The sequence below is a fragment of the Chiloscyllium punctatum genome, chromosome 23 (genome assembly GCF_047496795.1).
Source record: "Chiloscyllium punctatum isolate Juve2018m chromosome 23, sChiPun1.3, whole genome shotgun sequence".
Lineage (NCBI taxonomy): Eukaryota > Metazoa > Chordata > Chondrichthyes > Orectolobiformes > Hemiscylliidae > Chiloscyllium > Chiloscyllium punctatum.
Genome location: NC_092761.1, coordinates 80,917,521 through 80,940,729, shown reverse-complemented (window position 1 = coordinate 80,940,729; position 23,209 = coordinate 80,917,521). Strand labels below are relative to the sequence as shown.

Here is a 23,209-nt window from a genome sequence, read left to right as displayed (position 1 = left end):
CCGCGAGGGGGGGGTCTCCTGCTTGAGCTTTTGCCTGTAAGCCGGGAGAAGAACCTTGGCAATGTGGTCGGAGTTCCCAAAATGAGGCTGGGGATGGAGTGGTTGGCATCTTTCACAGTTATATAGCAGTGCTCTAAAATGTTCTGGCCCCTGGTAGGACAGGTATGTTCTGGTGGTACATGGGCAACACCTTCCTTAGATTGGCTTGATTGAAGTTGCCAGTTACAATAAACAGGGCCTCGGGGTGTACCGTCTCTAGGGTTTTAGTGGTGGAGTACAGCACAACCAGAGCTTCCTCAACCATTGCTTGTGCTGGTATGTACACAGCAGTTAGTACAGCAGTGGTAAATTCCCGCTCCAAATGTATCTCTGATCAAGCTGGCAAAGAGAGAGATTTCCTAAGATTGGTTGGAATTTCTCTCGTGCTAGTTCACATCCAAGGGAAGTGTCTTATGATTCAATATTAAATTCAATCACTTGGACCCAGATGAACTATCAGGGCACTAAAAGAATGTAGAACAGATTTACAAGGATATAGTTGAGATTGGAGGGTTTGAGTTATATGAAGAGGCTGAGTAGGGTGGGGTTTTATTCTCCTGGAGTGTTGAAGGCTGAGGGGTGACCTTATAGATGATGGTAAAATCATTAGGGGCATGGATAGGGTGAATAGACAAGGTCTTTTTCCTAGGACAGGGAATCTAAAACCTGAGGGCATTGGTTTAAGAGGGGAAAGATTTAAAAGGGACCTGAGGGGTCAACTTTTTCACACAGAGCGTGGTGCATGTATGGAATGAGCTGCCAGAGAAAGGCAGATACAATTACATTTAAAAGGCATCTGGATGGGTATATGAATAGGAAGGGTTTAAATGCTGGCAAATGGGACTCTGTCAGATTGGGATGTCTGGTTGGCCTGAAGGGCTTTTTCTGTGCTGTATGACTCTGAAGTATGGCACCTTCAGTTTCTTAGCACTGTTATAGATATTGAATATTAAGGGATACTCTTCTTTGGGATGTTGGTGTTGCTGGCTGGGCCAACATTTGTTGCTCGTTGCTAGTTGACCTGCAGAAGATGGGGGTGAGCTACCTTCTTGAACCATTGCAGTCCATATGCCGAAGGCAGATCCACAATGCCCTTAGGGAGGGAATTCCAGGATTATGACTCCGGGACAGTGAAGGAATGATGATGTTTTTCAAGTTGGGATGGTGAATGGCTCGGAGGGGAGCTTAGAAGTGCTAGTGTTCCCATGTATCTGCTTCCCCTGTCCTTCTAGAGAGAAGTGTCATGGGTTTGGAAGGTTCTATCTATGGAGAATTGGTGAATTTCTGCAGTGCATCTTGTATATAGTATACAATACTGCTATGGAGCGTCGGCGATAGATGGAGTGGATGTTTGTGGATGAGGATTCTGGTGCACTCACTCACCTATTCCAGAGAACCACCTTCTTCCTCATCATGGTTGTACAGTGGAACAGCCAAGCCAACAAAAATTTGAACACCCAACCACCATTTAAAGGTGCCAAACCTTGACTAGGTTAATCCTACTCCAGCTGTGATTAAAGCTAATAGCTTGGACATTGCCCAGCTCCAAAGCAGCAGAGTATACAAAAGAAAACCTGCCAATATTAGCAGGTGTTGAAGTAACAGCCATTGAACCATGTGAGGCTCGGACATTTACTCTCCCTTGTCCTCAACTCTGGAAAAAAATCTGGCACTGAGCGAGCAGAAATTTAACCCAAGATATCATGGGGGAGGGCACAACATGATTTATTTACATTGGAGTTCAATTCATTTTTAACCATCAGACAGTAAAGGAAATGTGGAGCCTTGGCCAAGAAACCAATGCCCAGTTCACAATGAGAAGAAACTCCTATCTAGCTGTTTAAAGATTTGAAGATACAACCTTTGCTCAGCCAGTCTTCGGGATGGACTCCAGCTGCCGGCATGGTCAGAAGCAGATGGGAACGGACCACTATCACTCCAGGAAAACACACTGTGACGCACACATTTGTTTACTGATATGTGGAATGCATCTTTAATTTATCCTTGGTGGGCTACAGCAGATGGTCCATAGTCTTGTCCGAAAGTCACAACAATTCTCAGGGAATGCACAAGAAAGGAAAAATACAGGCAGGGCACATGATGGACTTTTCATACATTATTACAGGGCAGGCAAGAAATGTAAACATCTACTGATTAGCTGAGACAAGACAGCACAGAGCTTAGCAGTCATTGTCTCTGACTGCGATTCTTCGCTCCCTCTCTCTTGCCAGCGAATTTTCTAGCTTCCACTCTTTCTCCGTAGTGGCTTCGATCGCCTTGGTTTCAGAATTGTATAGTTTGCGTACACTGTGTACTGCTCAGACAAGATGGGAATGTAGAAAGCACGGAAAAGCTGTGATGACCTAAGACACAAGAAAAATCAAGACAGAATTAGTTCAGTGCAATCAATGCAACTATTAATAAGATACAAACTGCAGTGACAGTAAACATAATAATGATGCTACAGGAAGAGAAAGGATTTGCATTTATATAGCGCCTTTCACAGCTGGCTAAGTACTCTTGAAGCAAAAGCAGAAATTGCTGGAGAAACCCAGCAGGTCTGGCAGCATCTGCAGAGAGGAAGCGGAGCTAACATTTCAGGCCCAGTGATCTTTCTTCAGAACGCGAAAGGAGGGTCACTGGACTTGAAACATTAACCATGCTTTCTCTCCACAGATGCTGCCAGACCTGCTGAATTGCTCCAGCAACTTTTGCTCTTGTTTCAGATTTCCTGCATCGGCAGTTCTTTGTTTTAAGTATTTTTGAAGTCATGCATTATTTTCTGTTCAGTCGTGGGACCTGAGCATCGTTGGCTGGGCTAGCATTTATTGCTTGTCCCTAGTTGCCCCTTGAGAAGGTGATGGTGAGCTGCCTTTTTGAAACGCTGCAGTCCATATGCTGTAGGTACACCCACAAGGTGGTTAGGGAGAGAGGTCCAGGGTTTTGATCCAATGACACTGAAGGAACATTGAACAGAAGGAAATTAAGGAAACATAGTAGCTAATCTACACATGAAAAGAAAGACCTGCATTTATATCGCATTTTCCATAATCAATGGACATCTTAAGTTGTTTTAAAGGCAATGAAATATTTTTGAAGTTCTGTTGTGGGGAACATAACAGCCTTCCTAGACATAGCAAGCTCTCACAAACAGCTTGTGGTAGAAACATTGGGTCTCAATGGAATGAAATCTTATGCAGTATTCCTGGAAGGGCTCTTTGTTATTCTGCCATCCACTTTTGTTTTTTTTAATGTATTTGTGTTTGTGATAACAACTAGCGAATCATCTTTTGTGATATTGCTTGATGCTGGCCAGGATTCCAAACTGGCTTCCCTGAGCTTCTTTTGAATAATCCAAGGGATTTTGTGCATCAAGTTGAGCAGGCAACAAGGCAGTCAGTTGAACATCACCTCCAAAAAGTGGTATTTCCAGCAGTGTAGTACTCCCTCAGGACTGTACTGGAGAAAGGTCTCACAACAGCAATGACAGCACGGGCCATTTTAAACTTCACAATGACATGTATTGAGCGATAGATATTGACAAAAATGGTACCATGGGAAATTCCTTCAGCTGCTTGAAAGATACAATGTGGACAAAAATCACATTTGTGACTGCAGTGTGGACTGTAAAGTGGGTTAGGAAAATAGATTTCTAGTGAATGGAGCGCAGTAAAGTTGGATCTCAATCGTATGAAATCTTATGCTGTATTGCTGGAAGACCTCTTTGCTATCCTGCTAATCACTTTTGTTTCTGTATTCATGAAACATGGACATCACAGGCTGGGCCAGCATTTATTGCCTATCCCTAGTTGCCTAGTTTGGTGGTGACTGATTGAACAGACCAAGTCCAATTACTGTAGGTACATACACAATGCATTGGGGAAGGAGCTTCAGGAAGCTGATCCAGCAACACTGAAGGAATGGCAATATATCTTCAAGTCAGAACAGTAACGGATTTGGAGTGAAACCAATAGGTGGTGGTGTTACCGTGTATCTACTGCCCTTGTCCTTCTAGATGGTAATAGTCGTGGGTTTGAAAATGCTGTGTAAGAAGCCTTGGTGTTAGGTAGTAAATTAATTTCCTGGTGTAATTAAATATATGGCTCAGTCTAAAATCCTCTAATTTGTTCTGTTTGTTGAAGGATCTCAGGTTGTGGTGGGAGTGTGGCTGGTAGCGGTAGATGGTCAGTTTCAGCTTTCAAATGCAGCCATATAACATCTTCTGGAAATTGTCCACGTGTGGACAATGTTGGAAAATCTGAAGGAAATTGCTACTTTGACAAAATACCAGTGGGATCACATTCCATGAAAGCACTCAGCCCAACGGAGTTGGAAAGAAGAAGTGGTTCAGAGAAAAAGTGAACTACAGCTACTGACATAGAGGTGACAGCCCAGAAAGGATCACACTGAACAAAGACCAGTACAATGTAAGAGAATGTAATCAAGTTATTCCCAACTTATCACTGACCCAGAGGTGGACGTTCAGTTACACAGGGAGACAGTGAGGACTGCAGATGCTGGAGATAAGAGTCAAAAAGTGTGGTGCTGCAAAAGCACAGCCGGTCAGGCAGCATCCGGGAGCATGTCTCGAGCATAAGCTCTTCGTCGGGAATGACCGGTTGTGCTTTTCCAGCACCACACGTTTTGAGTCCAGTTACAGCATGCACAATTTCTGCAAACATTGGAAGGTGATTTCAGGAGCTGCAGCTGAAATGTAAGTAGTTAGATCTGCTGGAATGGTAAGTAACTTGTACTGCATTTCTTGACAATAAGAAAGAGGAAGTGCAAAGAAGATGGAGAAGGCAAACAGTAAAACATCCTTCTAAAAATACAAAGGTTTTACTCCATCTACATTTTGTCTGTACTCTGAGATGAACAGTTTGTCTATTGTTGGTGCTCATGATTTGGGAGAATGTTAGCTAGGACCCAGGAAACTTTATCCTCTCCTTTGTGCAGTAAGTGACTGACATACCTTCATTCATCCTTCATTACCTTGCTGAAGTGTCATGTCAGCCTGGAGAATGACACTCCAGAGAATGACACCGCACGTTGGTCAGTTAGAGGTGAGCACATTATGAGCTGAGTCAAGTTGCCACATGCTTTGGGGATAATGAAGTGAATTAGTCTGGCAGTGCACAGACAGGATTGGAAACGAAAGGAGCCTTGGAAAGTAGAGGGAAACAATGACTGTCCTCCCAACAGCTAGGATCCTGCCCATAAGCACACTCCAATTGGTACTGCAAAGGTTCAGATTTTATTGAACTGTGCTGCCTTCTCAGGATGCTGATGACAGAAACACTGTTCAGTCAGTGGTTAAAATCGTACCAAGGTTCTAGCACAGTGCAACCCAAACTCTTGCCCACTCTGACCCCATTTTGAGGCTTGAAAATTGTCTTGCACCCTCAGTGGGCAATAAGGGAAGAGGAGAATACAATTAGAGAAGGTTGGGAGAGGGATTGGTCATTACTATCTTGGAACGTGTGACCCCAGAATCTCAGCTCGATAACCCACTTGGGATCCTGACCCCCCACTTCCCTTGGGAAGACCCATTCTCATGACAATGGGTTCCTGTAAATGTTGCCTAGGCTGGACAACTGAGATACCATGTGGGGGCTGGAGAACAACAATATGGTCCTGAGGCCCGTGGGAAAACTCAGGCCACTTTGTAAATCTAGTCTGTTTCTACTTTATCAGCATTACTGTCTGTCAGGGAAAGAAAAATCAATTTGCTCATGCAATCACTCTTTGGATATTGCTTGAAAATAAACAGATCTTTGACCACTCTGCAGGCAGTTTGTAAATCAAATAAATCTTTTCTAAGATGCAGTCTAAATAAGGGGCAGGATAACAGCAATATCTTTGTTTGAAAATGGCAAGATGACAGATTTCTCAGATCATTTGGTGAATTAAGTGATGTTTTGCACTTCCACACTGCTCTATAAACTCATGTTCCTGCATTTATTGCAAGTCAGGAGTTCAAAACCAGAGATGGTTTTCCCGAGACGCTGCACACTTCAGAAACCAGGCTTGACAGTAACTAATGATTTTTTCCTAATTTATCCTCTAGTCTTTCTTTGGATGGGAGATGGAGAGGGGCATTTTAACTCCTGAGTGGAAAGCTGCTGAGGATTTTGACAGACTCCAGTCAAGCAGCTATGGTGGGAAGTTAGGTCCATTTTGAATGGATGACGCTCCAACCACAATGTGTAGACAGAGGCAGCTGGCTGGTTCACTGTCTTCAAAGAACAGAACAACCAGAACTCTGCTCAAACTTTGCTTTGAGATGACATGCCTACGCACCTGGTCTTGCAAAGATAAATTCTAAACCTACCTTTTATTCATTCATGGGATAAGGACATTGCTGCTTAGGCAGCATTTATTGCCCATCCCTAATTGCCCACAGGGCAGTTAAGAGTCAACCACGTTGCTTGGGTCTGGAGTCACATGTAGTCCAGACCAGGTAAGGATGGCAGTCTCTCTCCCTCAAGGACATTAGCGAACCAGGTGGGTTTTACCAACAATCGACAATGGATTCATGGTCATCGTTAGACTCTAAATACCAGACATTTATTGAATTCATATTCCACCATCTGCCATGGAGGATTCAAACCCGGATCCCCAGAACTCTCCCCTGAGTTTCTGGTTTAATAGTCCAGTGATAATACCATGAGGCCATTGTCTCCCACCTATAGTGTCTCCTTTGGGTATTGATGACAGCAATGTCAGTGGTTAAAGATGCACCAAACTCAAAGTGATGCCTCCCAAACTTGGGTCCACTGTGACTGGATTTTGAAACTTGAAAACTGTTGCACCCCGAGTGGGCGATGAGGGAAGAGGAGAAAACTATTATTGGAAGTGGGGTCTAGGCCTCAAACTGTGGAATGTCCACTCTAACACCTCTCCTCCTCACTTTCTTCCTTTAAGACAATCCTTAAAATCTACATCCTGATCTGTTGGACGGTTGCCTGATGCTGATGTGGCTCGGTCATACTTTGTTTTAGAGACACTTAGGAATGCAAATGAGTTCCTGTTGTGAGATATGCAACTAAATCAGGCAAACACCTCAATCACCCAAAACAGTAAAAATGATGCAACATGGGACAACATTTGGAAAGTTCGCTTTTTCCACCTGGACTCTGGGAGTTTAGATTTAAATTTCTCCCCTCATCTTTCCAATCTTTTAACAACCTTCACCCTGGGTTGTAACTTTACTGTAAAGTTTGTGGATTTAGGAACGTAAAAGGAATCAGCATGGCAAATGAAGTGGCAATGGTTAAGACACAGAAAAATGTGTAAAAGGAGGCAAGCACGCCAAGAGTTAATGAGATAGTAACAGTGACAATGGGAGCTGTGTAATTTAATTAGAGTTCAGGTAATTAATGTCCTAAGCCATCAGAATGCAGTATGAGCAATTTAAACAGCTGCCTGATTTTATAGTCAGTTGATGATAGCTCGAAACTCGACATTTCCATCTCCCACTTTGTTCAGACAATGTGTGAGCTTGTGGATTGTTCTATTCAAGACTTGTCTGTCAATGTGCTTCACTTTTGATTGAGTTTGCAAAAGTGCCTTGTTAATAATAAGTTATATTAATGAGTTTTGTATCCCAGTGCAGATCTGGGCCATTCCGTATATCATGAAGGAAATGTTCAGCAATTGCAACTAATTCACAGCATTTACTTGTCTGATGCTGAAGATTCATGAAACTTTTCATGATAAATCATGTTTGATGTTTGGAAATAATAAACCACAGATTGAAGTCTACAGTTCATCACAAAGTTTGCTGATGGTCAAAGTGTAAAGGAAATTAGCAGAGGATTATTCAACTTTTGATTTTAAAGGATTAAAACATTTTTAAGAAAAGCTCTGGTTTCTGATGAGTGGAAAATTACAATGATGATCCAGGTACCAAATGGCAAAAGAAAAGATTTACAAGGATGTTGCCAGGGTTGGTGGGTTTGAGCTATAGGGAGAGGCTGAATAGGCTGAGACTATTTTCCCTGGACAAATGGAGACTGAGGGGTGACCTTATAGAGGTTGATAAAATCATGAGGGGCATGGATAGGATAAATAGACAAGGTCTTTTCCCTGGGGTTGAGGGAGTCTAAAACTGGTTTAGGGTGAGAGGGGAAAGATACAAAAGGGCCCTAAGGAACGCCCTTTTCACACAGAGGATGCTGCATGTATAGATTGAGCTGCAAGAGGAAGTGTTGGAGGCTAGTACAATTACAACATTTAAAAGGCATCTGGATGGATATATGAGTAGGAAGGGTTTAGAGGGATATGGGCCAACTGCTGGCAAATGGGACCAGATTTATTTAGAATATCTGGAAGATATGGATGAGTTGGACCGAAGGGTCAGTTTCTATGCTGTATAGCTCTATGACTCTATAATCAAAGGCACATGAAGAAAGACGTTTTTTTTAATGGAGTGAGTGATTAGGATCTGGAATGTATTGCCTGAGAGTATGGTTGAAGCAGAATCAGTCATGGCTTTCAAAAGGGAATTGGGCATCAGCTGCAGAGAAAATATTTGCAGTGCTATGGGGAAATGGCAGGGGGATGAGACTAGGTGAGTTGATCTTGCAGAGAGGGGCACAGAAACGACAGGCAAATAACCTCTGGTCTGAGGTAACCATTCCATGATTAAATGCTACGGGAATGAATGAAGTCTGACTTACTGGTACCATTGTGACTCAGCTCAGAAGTATCTTTGGGAGAAAGTGAGGGCTGGAGATCAGTGTCGAAAGTGGGGTGCTGGAAAGCACAGCACATCAGCCAGAATCCGAGGAGCAGGAGAATCAATGTTTCAGGCAAGAACCCTTCATCAGGAATTCTTGATGAAGGGCTCTTTTGCCCAAAACATCAATCCTCCTGCTCCTCAGATGCTGCCTGACCTGCCGTGTTTTTCCAGCACCCCACTCTCAACTAAGAAGTACCTTTGCTTTATCCAGAACTTGGGTTTGGGCTCAAGTTTCTGTTAAGGTCCTCAGTCCTCAAAGCTATCCATGGCAGGAGTCATAGAGTCGTACAGCATGAAAACAGACCCTTTGGTCCAACCAGTCCATGCTGAACATAATCCCAAACTAGTCCCACCTGCCTGCTCCTGGTCCATGTCCCTCCAAACATTTCCTATTCATCTACTCATCCAAATGTCTTTTAAGCGTTGTAACTGTGCCCACAGCCCCCACTTCCTTAGGAAGTTCATTCCACACACGAACCACCCTCTGTGTAAAAACAATGACCTTCATATCTTTTTAAAAATCTCTCTCATCTCATCTTAAAAATGTGCCCCCTAGTCTTGAAATCCCTCATCCTAAAACCTTCCCAATTAAAGGAGGCCAAATGTGTTGCACATCCTGGAATGCGAACATGCTCCAGCTCCAACTTGTCATCTTCATACTGAGCTGCAGCTCCATTAACCCTACCTGTACCTCTCATGATTTTATGAACTTCTATCAGGTCACCTCTCAATCTTCTCTGCTCCAGTGAAAAAGATCCCATCGTATCCAGCCTTTCTTTATAACTCCAACCTTCTATACCCAGCAACATCCTGGTAAATCTCTTGAATCCTCTCCAGCATAATACCATTCCTATAACTGGACACAGTACTCCAGAAGAGGCCTCAACAATGTCCTATATAACCTCAACATGACTTCCCAACTCCTATACTCAAGAGACTGAGCAATGAAGGCAAGCATGTTAAACGCCTTTTTAACTACCCTGACAATATGTGACGTAAACTTCAAAGAATTATGTACCTGAATCTCCATGTCACTCTGCTCCACAATGCTAGTCAAGGCCTACCATTACTTGTATAAGTCCTGCCCCTGTTTATTGTACCAAAATGCAATACCTTTACACAGATTGAACTCCATCTGCCATTTTTTAGCCTATTGACCCATTTGATCAAGATGCCTTTTTAACCTTAGTAAACCTTCTGCACTGTTCTACTGTGCAATCAATTTTGGTGTGATCAGGATGATCATCAAAAAAAAGAACAAAATCAAGGTGATTAAAGTAAACAGAGCTGTGATTGCTTGTCAGAATTAGATATTTCAAAGTAGGCAACACTTTTAAAAGTAAGGTCAGTGTCTCATTCCGAATGAGTGCTTTTCATCAACTCATCCACACACCAGTGGCTGTGTTTGCATTCTAGACAATAATGAAGAAACTAGACACAACTTGTATAATATTTTTTGTTGATTGGAGTTTTCAGGTTTCCGTTCTCTTCCATGCTGCTCGAAATGTCACTGCCTGAGGTTGATGGGCAACTGATCTTCCTATCATGTACGTGTCCACAAAATGTTAAAGTTGAGAGCACAGACATGAAAGCCCACAATTAGCTGACTCATTATAAAGTGCCAGAAGGTTTAACAGACTGCCACTAGCATCTAGGAGAAAGTGAGGACTTCAGATGCTGGAGATCAGAGGTGAAAATGTGTTGTGAAAAAGCGCACCAGGTCAGGCAGCATCCAAGGAGCAGGAGAATCGACGTTTCGGGCATGATGCCCGAAACGTCGATTCTCCTGCTCCTTGGATGCTGCCTGACCTGCTGCACTTTTCCAGCAATAAATTTTCAGCTGCCACTAGCATCTGTTAGCTCGCAGTCCCCAGGGATACTGAAGAGCTAGAATGTGCAGGACAACCTTCCCAATTAAGGAGGCCAAATGTTTTGTACATCCTGGAATGTGACCAGGCTCCACGTCCAACTTGTCATCTTCATACTGAGCTGCAGCCTCATACTAATGTAAAAAGTGACAGTATATCTCCAGGCTTACTCTGTGGACTGCTGCTACATTGTGGCACTGCTGAGGTGCTGCATTGCAGGAGAATAGATTTGAGGAGGAACTTGAAGGGTCAGTCTGTCGATGTTCCATCCACCAAAGATGGGGCAAAGAAAATAGGGATTGTGCTTGAGAGCAGTTGGAGGGACGCAAAGATGTCAGGAATGGTGGAGACGCTGACACAAGAATGGATGGGGTGAGGCTGTGGTAGAGATTAGAATGTGAGATTGAGATATGTAGTGAGTTTTTATTTTAACTAGTTCTTGGGATGTGGGCATTGCTTGCTCGGTCAGCCCTTTTTAAAAATTCATTCATGGGATGTGGGTGTCGCCGGTTAGACCAGCATTTATTGTCCATCCCTGATTGCTCAGAGGGCAGTAAGAGTCAACCACGTTGCTGTGGGTCTGGAGTCACATATAGGCCAGACCAGGTAAGGATGGCAGTTTCCCTCCCGAAAGGTCATTAGTGAACTTGATGGGTTTTTCCAACAATCGACAATGGATTCATGATCATCAGGCTTAATTCCAGATTTATGTTGAACTCAAATTCCACCCTCTGCCATGGTGCTCAGAACATTAGCTAGGTCTCTGGATTAGCAGTCCAGATTAGCAAAATACCATTGGACCATCATCTCCATTAAGAAGGTCAAGAATCCCAAAACTAATGACTGACTGCCAATGTGGAAAGTAGTTTTTTTTTAAAAAATGCTTTTTACTCCTTAGCTTTTTAAATTTCCACTTTTTCACTTCCTTTACCTTTCACTGACCCACTCCTATCTCTCACAGCCTTCCTCCAACCCCCCTCTGTCATTACTCAGGTATTCTGTGGCAAGGACCCTCCTCAGTCTGATGGACCAAGTTAGCGTAACCCAAAAGGTTCCTAAAGCAACCCTGCCAATGTGTTGGGAATTACAGGTGCGTGAGAGATGTGGCCAAAGTGGGTACTGCAGATGCTGGAGATTAGAATCAAGATCAGAATGGTGCTGGAAAAGCACAGCAGGTCAGGCAGCATCTGAGAAGCAGGAAAATTGACGTTTCAGGCAGGAGCCCTTCATAAGGAATGTGATGTGAGAGAGATGTGGTACAAGCCCAGTCTGTCTGAAGGTTTACTGGAGATAAGAAATATTCCTTTTATGCTCAAAACTGATTAAAAGGATTTACAATCATGCACTGTGCAAGGAAACAGCATTGAATTGCAATTCACTTGGATAATTTCAGCATTTATTTCAATTTGTTTTTAATATTAGGAGGCCTGCAGTATTTTGGACTGTAATGGAAATTGAGTGAAGCCTGCCTTCAGAGATACATCAGTCTTAGCAGTAAATTAATGATTTACATTTGAATCTATATTAGACATCTTTATTACCACCCCAGAGGTGGTTATTAAAATGAAATTCACACTAACAATCTTCCAGCAACAGCAAAGGCCAATAGGCCCTGAAACCAACACCTGATTATATTAATCATCTTTTACCTAAAAGCCTGGGTTATCCTTTAATCCAAAATGATACAAGATTTAAATTCAAGACATAATGAATATAATGAGAATCTGAATGCACAGGCCACCGGCTTTTCTTCCTTCTGGAGAGCGGAGACAAAGTGCTGAGTGATACCCGGAGACTGCAGAATGTTTCAAACATCGCTGGATTCAGACAGAATAGTCCTCACAGCTAATGCCATGACCTCATTATGCAGCATATCAAAGGACGATTTCTATACAGATACTGGCAACAGCCTGGCAAATGGAAAAACAATCCCTGCAAATGTTGAGCTAGAGGGTACAGTAAAGAGTGTACATACACGTTGGAACTGCTACATAAACTTTTCAATTTAAGACAAATGGTGTAGCCACATTTAAAGGGTAGATCTCATATTTCTGATTCAACACTTTTTAAAAAAAAATCATTCACAGGACGTGGACGAATCTGGTTAGGCCAGCATTTATTGTCCCTCGCTATTTGCCCACAGGGCAGTTAAGAGCCAACCAACATTGCTATGGATTGGAGTCACATATCGGCTAGACCAAGAGGTTTTCCAAAACTGACATTGATTAGACTTTTAATTTCCTGATTTTTACTGAATTCAAATTCCACGAACTGGCATGGTGGGATTCATGTCCCCAGAACATTACCTGGGTCTCTGGATTAATACTCGTGATAATACCATTAGGCCATCGCCTTCCCTGTGGCTTCATCTATCTAGGGTGTGCACTTAAAATACTTAGCCATTTGAACTGTGAAAGGTTCTTTTTCCTCCAAGTGGAGTTTAGTGATTTATTCTGAAACTATAACATTAGATCCAACTATTACCTATAGTTAGTTCCTCAAGCGTTCTTGTGGCGCAGTGGTAGTGGCTCTATCTCTGGGCAAGAGGTTCCAGGTTCAAGTCCCACCTGCCCTGGAGGTCTGTCATAACATATCTGAACAGGTTTATTAACAAAAACAATCTTATAGTTTATTCCCTCACTGTCTTCACCATATTTCTGGGATGCAGCCAAAACTTGACTACATCCACTGACACAAGTATCTTCAACTAGTGGAAAATTACATTCAATACATTTTTGTCAGAAAAGATTTCCTGCTCTCAGCCACAATAACAACAATGAGAACTGAAAAGTATTGCGTGGGGTGAGGATGGGGTTTGTGTGTGTGTGTGTGTGTGTGTGTGTGTGATTCAAACTTGTTTTTGGTTCATATTTTTAAGAGATTTACAGTTCGTTAAGTTTTTAGATATTAAAGGCACCAAGAGGTATAGAGAGAATGCAAGAAGATGACATTGAGATAGAGGGTCAGCCATGATCATATCGAATAGTGGAGCAAGATCAAAGGGCTGGGTGGCCTCTTCCTGCTCCTGGTTTCTGTCCTTCTTGCTTGTGTACTGCTGCTACAGCATTTTATTACATGACCGTCAAATGCCTCAACAGGTTAAACTGCCTTTTATTATATTTATAATTGTTTATAAACCAATGAAACAAAGGTATTAAAAAAAATGAGGAGCATACAGCACTTTTTTCTTAAAACACAGAACACAGATCAGCCATAATCTGAATGCATGGTGGAATAGGCTTGAGGGGTTTAAACAGCTTCTTCTTGTCTTTAAATTGCTGCTGTCCAATGAGATAGCTGAGTGATGCACTCTATCGTGACCTGCAGCTCAGAATGGTGTGAGAACCATAAGCTGAAGAATGAACTAGCAAACTTATATGTCTCACAAGCAGGGAAATTAAATGGTGCTTTTGACTCCTACAATTTGTTCATTTCAGGGATGAATCAGATCCCACGCTGAAATTGTCTCAGAATTGTAACAGTGCAGAAGGAGGCCATTTGGCTCATTATGTCTGCACAGGCTCTCCAGTGAACTATGGGATTTGGTGCCAGTCCTGAACTATGTGTTGTATGAAAAAAGTTATTTCTTACATCATATTTGCTACTTTTGCAAATCACTTTCAATCTGTGCCCTCCCACTCTTGACCCATTTATGAGCAGGAATTGTTTCTCCCCCTTCACTCTGGTCAGATCTTTTGTGATCTTGAAAACTTTTACCAGCTCTTCTTTTAGCTTTTTCTCCTTCAAGAAAACAGTCCTAACCTCTCCAATCGATCACCATTACTGAAGTTCCTCATCCATGGAATCATAGTTGCCGATCTCTCATGCACTCTCTCCAGTCCTTGTTACAGTGCAGTACCCAGAACTGTACTCAGTACTCCTGCTGAAGTCTAACAAATGCCTTGTACAAGTTCAGCATGACCTCCTTACTCTTGTACTTGATGCCCCAGTAATCCAGCCCAGGACACAGATTGCTTTATTAGTTGTTCTCTCCATCTCATGCTGCCTTCTGTGATCGATGCACACACAGACTTCTCTGCTCTTGCAGAGTATTGTATCCCCTATTCTATGTACGTTCTTCTGACTAAAATGCATCATATTGTTCTGCATTGAACCCCATCTGCTGCCCAATTGCCCACTCCATCAACATATCGATGTCCTTTTGAAGTTCTATACGCTTCTCAGTTTGCAATTTTTCCATGTTTTGTTGTCTTAAAATTTGGAATTTGGCTCTTCCACACCAAAATCTAGATCATTAATATATATATATATCAAACAAGAGTCCCTTAGGGAACTCTAGTACAAAATCCCCTCCAGCCCAAAAAATATCAATCAACCTCTATTTTATGTTCACTATTATGGAAAATAAAGAGCATGAAAGCATGGGAAGGGTTAAAGCATAGGAGAAAGTGAGGACTGCAGATGCTGGAGATCAGAGCTTAAAAATGTGTTGCTGGAAAAGTGCAGCAGGTCAGGCAGCATCAAAGGAACAGGAGAATTGACGTTGTGGGCATAAGCCCTTCTTCAGGAATGAGGAGGGTGTGCCAAGCAGGCTAAGATAAAAGGTAGGGAGGAGGGACTTGGGGGAGGGACGTTGGGAATACGATAGGACCATGGCAACACAACGCCTGAGGAAGAGTGCCTCATCTTCCGTCTAGGAACCCTCCAACCACAAGGGATGAACTAAGATTTCTCCAGCTTCCTCATTTCCCCTCCCCCCACCTTTTCTCAGTCCCAACCCCCGGATTCAGCACCGCCTTCTTGATCTGCAATCTTCTTCCCGACCTCTCCGCCCTCACCCCCTCTCCAGCCTATCACCCTCACCTTAACCTCCTTCTCCCTATCGTATTCCCAACACCCCTCCCCCAAGTCCCTCCTCCCTACCTTCTATCTTAGCCTGCTTGGCATACCCTCCTCATTCCTGAAGAAGGGCTTATGCCCGAAACTTCGAATCTCCTGCTAAGGGTTAAACCATGAAGACCACTGGCAATCTGTGGTCTGTGGAAGGCAGGATGGGATAACCATAGTGGAATGCTCTTACACCAATTAGCAGAGTAAGGTTAAGGCTGAAAGGTCACTGTGGCGAAATGAGATAACACAAGTAATAAAGTAAGTTTCTCTGTTAAGTGTTATGATGACAAGGTTGGGACAATAAATATTTGGGACATGACATTAAAATATCTAATTAATAGTCAGTAGAGTCAGCTTGAGACAGGAGACTATTGTAATAGATGGAATAGTTAAATATCTATCATGACACGTTAATCTGGAATAGAAGATCACTGTAGCAGAGTTAGCAATAAATATCTAACCGTGACATTAGAATAACATTAAGTAGAATGTACAACGAAAGAGATAATGGGAACTAACATTACTGGTTTATTGTGTAGCTAGAGTGAGGTACTTTGATGAATATAGTTGGACATGCTGATAAGCTAACAGAAACATGATAAAAAAAGATATAAAAATCCACAGGCTCTGAGGTCTGTGGGCATTCGAGAATCTGCTTTCTCAGTGTCACGGTTTTTTGTTTGCAAATAAAAGACCTTCTTCTTGAAGAACTCTCTGCATCTCCTGGTGATTCTCTATATTTTCTCCACAACATTTTCATTCAGCCAATTTTGTACCTAAGCTGCTTTTATTCAATGAGCGTTAGCTTTTCTCAAAAGTCTGTTGTGTGGCACTGTACTGAACACCTGGAAGTACACCACAACAACAGCATTACCCTCATTAACCGTTCTGGTTACCACTTCACAAAACTCCAGCAAGTTAGTCACATATAATTTTCCTTTTTGAAATCCATGCTGATTCTTCATAAACAACCTAATGACTTCCACATGATTATGAGTTCTACCCTGAACAACTGCTACAAGGAACTTCCCCACCACTGAAGTTCAACTAATTTCTGGGTTTTTTTTCTTACACCCTTTCTTGAACTGTCATGCCTGCTACTCTCCATTCTTCTGCTACTTTCCCTGAGTCCATGAAAGGCTGGAACATGACGTGCAGTGCCCCTGCAACTTCCAATCTCACTTCATTCAATATCCTTTGATGCATCTCATCTGGTCCGTGCCTTGTCAACATAAGCATCGATAGCCTATCCTATGTTTCCTCCTCATCACTTTGGAACTCTTCCAGTGACTACGACTTGGTAGCATTTGCTCCTCAGTAAACATAGATGCAAAGTCTTCCTCTTACATCTCAGCCATGCCACTGTGCCCATGATTAAACCCCCTTTTTGATTTCTAATCAGCCCTACTCCTCATTTTTCCATCGTTATACCACTTATGTGATTGTAGGACACTTTGAGATTCCCCTTTATGTTGACCGCCAATCTTTTCTCGTAATTCCTCTCTGCTTCTCCACATGCTTTTTCACCTCCAACCCACCCTTCCGTATTGGTCTTGGTTCTCAGTTGTATGTTCTAACAGAACTTCTGCCTCACAAGTTCACTGCCTCTCTGACTCCCCAGTAACTGGGATAGACCTTGAGACTTCCCCAAAGTTACAGCCTCCCACTCTGAACTGCTCCCTCACAGGCCTGACAGATATCCAACTCCTCACCCACTCTTTGAGATGCTGGCTCCCTGATGTCCCTTCTTTGGGATCGGAATTTTGTGGGCTTGGCAGCTATCCGTGCTGACTCTTTTTAAGATTAGATTCCCTACAGTATGGAAACAAGCCTTTTGGCCCAACAAGTCCACACTGACCCTCCGAAGATTACCCAGACCCATTCCCCAACCTCATGCATCTAACACTATGGGCAATTTAGCATGGCCAACTCACCTACCCTACCCTGCACATCTTTGGAATGTGAGAGGAAACCAGAGCATCTGGAGGAAACCCACAGAGAGAACATGCAAACTCCACACAGATAGTTGCCTGAGGTCGGAATTGAACCTGGTTCCCTGGCGTTGTGAAGCATCAATGCTAACCACTGAGCCACCAAGCCTTCATTTTAGGAGGAGGGTTTTCTGCCCATCAGTCTTAAAAAGGATGCTGGCAGGTTGTCCATGTGACAGGATAACAGGATATCAAATGATGACCCAGGATGGATGTCTTGCTGTGGTGGTTGTGGGGGTGGGGGGGGTTAGAGGCTACAACCTGATGGTATTATTGCTGGATTATTAATCCAGAGACCCAGGTACTGTTCTGGGGACCCAGGTTTGAATCCCACCATGGCAGATGGTGGAATTTGAATTCAATAAAAATATGGAATAAAGAGTCTAATGACGAGCATGAATCCATTGTTGAATGTCTGGTCCACTCATGCATTTGAGGGAAGGAAACTGCCATCCTTACCTGGTCTTATCTATGTGTGGGTCCAGACCCATGGCAATGTGGTTGACACTGAACTACTCTGTGGGCAATGTAGGGTGTGCAATAAATGCCGACCTAGCCAGCGACGCACACATTCCGTGAATGAATTTTTAAAAAGCACCAAAGACGAGACTGTGGCTGGTTAAAAGACCCCTGGCCCCCATGCACCTCCTCCCCCCTCTCCAGTGTCACAGGATTGGGAAACATCTCAAGGAAAAGGTAAATTGTTACAGTTGTTAAAATGTGGAGCTGGAAAAACACAGCAGATCAGACAGCATCGGGGGAGCTAGAAAGTCGATGTTTCGTGTCAGAACCCTTCATCAGGACTGAGGAGGGGGCAGGGAGCTGTGAAACAAATAGTGGGAGTGGGGTGAGTCTAGGAGACAGGTATGTGGGATGGTGATTGTTGGATGCAAGGTAGGGGGTTATTGTGATGGGTCAGTGGGAAGGTTGGAGCAGATAGGTGGGAAGAAAGGTGGACAGGTTAGCTCAGGTCATAGAGGCAAGGAGGAGAGGCAGGACAATTGTTTCATTAGGGTTGGGGGTTTGTGGAGAGAGCAGTAGGCGGCTCAGGAGCAAGGACAAAGGGGTTGGTTCTCCATGGCCAACTCCATGCCCATTCTCATGATAATACATCACTTAGCGCAGTTTGAAGGACCCTCCACACACCTCCAGTTTGCAGAGGTTAACAAGTCATGCATTCTGCATGGCAATAGCCCCATGCTGAGAAAACTGCAGGTGAGATGGGGGGGGGGAGGAGGTGATACATGGATGAGAAGAAGCCCTTATGTCATTGTTAATTGACTACACAAAGCTCTTAGCTAAAGGTGGGGCAGGAAGGGCATCCATAGGTCTCCTGGCCAAAAACGTACAGGGCTGACAGGAAGGTGGGGAGTACCAGCAACTATCCTCATTTTCAAGCCGTCTCTCCTCCCTCCTGTCCTATTGTGGGGATGGACAGTCCTGCTTCTTATCTCTGCTGCTGACAAGCTAAGTTTGGGCTTCTCAAAGCAAGCCCGAGTCCCACACGTCCTGCAGCACTAAACCCTCCTAACAATCACACCAAGCAAAGAAATAGCGATGACTGGTGAAGAAATGGAAAGACCATCCAGAATCTAAGCTGTGGAATTGCCTTTTCACATCTTACTGCTTCACAACAATTTGTTTTTCCTTTTAGATGCTCCTTAAAATCTACCCCTTTGATCATGTGTTTGGCCACTTGACCAAAACGCTCCATTGGTTAAGTATTGCTTTTCAGTTGATTACACACCTTCAAGCCATGTTTCACTCTGTTAAAGGTGCCATATAAATGCAAGTTGCCATTGACATTGCTAGATGGAGATTGGGTGTCAGGCATGTTAATGTGACACTATGAAGTATGTGTTTGCATCGCGCCAACTTGGGTGAACTAGGTGCTGACATTCGGGGGATTAAAATGGTAATCTGCTGTCTTCCTCAAAGCTAACATCCCAATTAAAAGGCTCCTTTATATCATTATCCATTCCGAGGAAACAAGGAAAAGCTACTATTTAATATTCAACCTCGACATGCAAAAGTTAACTTTATAATCAGTCGCAGAGCAAATGAGGGGATTTTCAGTAAATCCCATGGGCCAGCCAAGGCTGACTAATCAAATCAAGGCGGCAGATTGATTCAACCTGCTGGTGCACAGGAATGGCAAATTATTCAATGCTTCATGAATCTTCAATGACCCTCAAGTAAAACAACTACTCAAGCTTCAAAGAGCACACAGCTGAGTTGGAAAGATTAGTCAGTAATGAAACGTCAAGGGGAGGGAGGGGATAATGTTGCATTTGGTGCATTTGTGCATCTGTTGATTTACTAAGAAGCTGTGGGAAATCCAGTTCCTCCTGTAACTTCAGTGACCGATCATTACAGTCACTGACAGCTGAAAGATTCGAGTTTAACTATGTACTTTTCATCTAACATCCAAACTCCAGAGGTTATTTCTGTTTACATTTTGACCAACGACAGCAGAAAGAAAGTTCCTATTTAAGTATCCCTGTCCATTGGCCAGTTTAACGCTGCATCTGTAATGATGCCAAATAGTTTGCATATTGACCAAAGAATTGGCCAGAAAGCTCACTTCTTATATAGGATGAGAGCATCACTGGTCATGCCAGCATTTATTGCTCATCCTTAATCGTCCTCAAGAGGTGATAATCAGCTGCATTCTTGCACCACTGCATTCTAAGTTTGATACATAGACCACTGCCTGCAAATTCCTTTTCAAGCCACAGTCTATTCTGACTTGGAACAGTATCAGCATTCCTTCACTACTGTTTGGGTTTGTTCAGTTAACGCACCCATCTGGTGCCTCAAATGTATGGAAAGGTAGTTTTGTATAAGTAAGAAACACCTTTGGCTTGTTTGTCGGACACAGTCAAACTCTAATGTTTGAGGAAGGATTACTTGACCTGAAACGTTAACTCTGATTTCTCTCAAGAGACACTGCCAGAATTGCTGAGCTTTTCCAGCTATTTCTGTTTTCATTTCCAATGTTTGTTTGTTTCTCCATATACTACTGTACAGAATCGAACTGCCCTAGTGACTATATGTACGTATAAATAAAGAGATTTTTATGAATAAAGTATACTTTTGAAATTAGAAAAAGGTGCGGGGATCAATATTCTCGAACCCCCATCCTAACATCTTTCACTGTTCAGTGCTCTGTGGTGTCCAGTGGTAGTGAAAAGCACAGAATGAATACAGGTCTTCCATTTCTATGTCAGTGGTGGGTCAGTTGGAGCACTCCCGCCTCTGAGTCAGATCGTTGTGGGCTTGACTGCCAATTCTATAGCGAGGACAGGAAACTGAACAACCATCCTCTGCTGCTGAGCTGTCTCAAAATGTTTTATAGCCAAAGAACTGCAATCACTGTTGCTTTGTTAGAAAGGCGACAGACAATTTGCACAGGAAAAGGTTCCTTCAACAACAAAATAATAAAGATCATTGTAATATTGGTTGAGAAATAAATATTGGACGAGACACTAAGGAGCAATGCTCTGCCCTTCCTCAGAGTAATACTGAGTGTAAGGAACACAGGATTTGGTTTCCTGTTAGTTTCATTTACTTCAGTAGCATTAACAGTAAGAAGAAGCTTGTCACCAGCCAGGACAAAGCAGCCCACTTGCTTGGCACCACATCCACTAGCATCCACTCCCTTCACCACTGTAACAGCAGTGTATCCTATTTACAAGATGCACGGCAGAAATTTACCAAGCCTCCTTTGACAGCACCTTCCAAACCCATGACCACTTCCATCTTGAAGGACAAGGGCAGCAAATACAGAGGGACACTTCCATCTGCGAGTTCCCTTCCAAACCACTCACCATCCTGACTTGGAAACGCATTGCCGCCCCTTCACCCTCACTGGGTCAATACCTTGGAATTCTCTCCCCGATGGCGTTGTGGGTCAACCTATAGAACATGGACTGCGATGATTTAAGAAGTTGGCTCACCACCACCTTCTCTAGGTCAACTAGGAGCAGGCCATAAATGCTGGACCAGCCAGCGACACCCACTTCCCATGACTGAATAAAAACAAACATTTCAACTCTTCTGTGAATGCAAATACCATTGGTCATGCTTTTGTTTCTCAATAGTTTGCTCTGTCAATACTTCATTTGGATACAGGAATAAATATCCCCTTCCTCCAGTTTACACTGCAAATACACTGTCACAGCATTAGTCACACATTCTAGCACCGAGCTCAAATCTACTTTAAATATAAGTAAATCTATTTTACATATTTGAAGCATTAAACGTCTTTGTACATACAATTAGTTGTGCAAGATTGATAAAATTGCTCTACACATTGACAGTATTTCAAGTAATGAGTTAATCAGTAAATTATGTTGCAGCTGTTATTTGCCCTGACTGAAATTCCAGTAAGAAAAAAAATCTGTTTCTTACTTTCTAAATATTTATTGAACTTGCTTCTAAGTTGAAGAAAATAATAAAGAATTTTCAAATATTAATCGTACAGAAATTATATGCTATTAGTTATTTGTCAAGACTATATGATATGCTCTAATGTATATCTACACTGTCTTTTATGCCCTAACTTGATTTAAGTCTCAAACAGTCATTAATCCTGAACTTGCTGGCCTAGTGACTTCCTGTTTGACAGTACTTCAAGTTTAAAATCTACTTCCTTATTTTCAAATCCTTGCATGATTTTGCTCCTCCCCGTGTCCATAATCTCCATCTGTACAATCCTCTGTGACCTATGTGCTTCTTTAATTCTGACCTTCTGTGTATGCCTGTTTTCAACTTCTCTGCTGTCAAATATCTAGGATCCACATTATACAATTTGCTTCCTGTAGCTCTCTATTCCCCTTTAAGAGATTGTTAAGAGCCCACCTCTGTGGTCATTCTAACAACTTCTGATGTGGGTTGATGACAAAATGTTTTTGGTAACACGCTGCGGAGAGCCTTAGGATGTTTTGCTAAATTAAATGTTCTATATAAATGAAAACTATTGTCCTTGTTGTACCTGAGTATAAAATGCAGGCTCAATCTTTTAAATTCATTCATGGATGATGAATGCTGCTGGTTGGGCCAGTATTTATTGTCCATCCTTAATTGCCCTCTATGTGGTGGCAGTAAGCATTCCTGAACAGTGGCAGTCCATTTGGTGTCGGTACATCCTGAATGCCACCAGGATGGGAGTTTGATTAGATTAGATTACTTACAGTGTGGAGACAGGCCCTTCGGCCCAACAAGTCTACACTGACCTGCCAAAGCGCAACCTACCCAGACCCATTCCCCTACATTTACCCCTTCACCTAACACGACAGGCAATTTAACATGGCCAATTCACCTAATCTGCACATTTATGGACTGTGGGAGGAAACCTGAGCACCCAGAGGAAACCCATGCAGACACAAGGAGAATGTGCAAACTCCACATAGTCAGTCGCCTGAGGCGGGAATTGAACCCAGGTCTCTGGCGCTGTGAGTCAGCAGTGCTAACCACTGTGCCACCGTGCTGCCCACTATGATCTTGAGTTCTATGATCTTGACCCAGTCACAGTGATATACTACACAGTGTAGGCTTGGAGGGGAATTTGTGGGTGGTGGTGTTCCCATGTACCTGCTACCCATGTTCTTCTAGATAGCGGTGGTTGTGAATTTGGAAGATACTCTCTTAGGATCCTCGGTCAGCTGTTGCAGTGCATGTTGTAGTTGCTACTGAGCATTAGTGGTGGAGGAAGA

The 23,209-nt window shown here is 43.0% G+C and overlaps 1 protein-coding gene across 8 annotated transcripts in view; it reads right to left on the bottom strand.

Annotated features, from left to right (window-relative positions):
- Positions 1-1,740: 1,740 nt before the first annotated feature.
- Positions 1,741-23,209, bottom strand: part of LOC140494165 (alpha-1,2-mannosyltransferase ALG9-like) — a 276,263-nt gene continuing 254,794 nt past the window's right edge. For all 8 annotated transcript variants that reach the window (XM_072593258.1, XM_072593259.1, XM_072593263.1 and 5 more), the window contains one exon: positions 1,741-2,402. In XM_072593258.1, the coding sequence (XP_072449359.1) occupies positions 2,279-2,402 (124 nt within the window). In that variant the 3' untranslated portion in view covers positions 1,741-2,278. The remainder of the gene's footprint in view (positions 2,403-23,209) is intronic.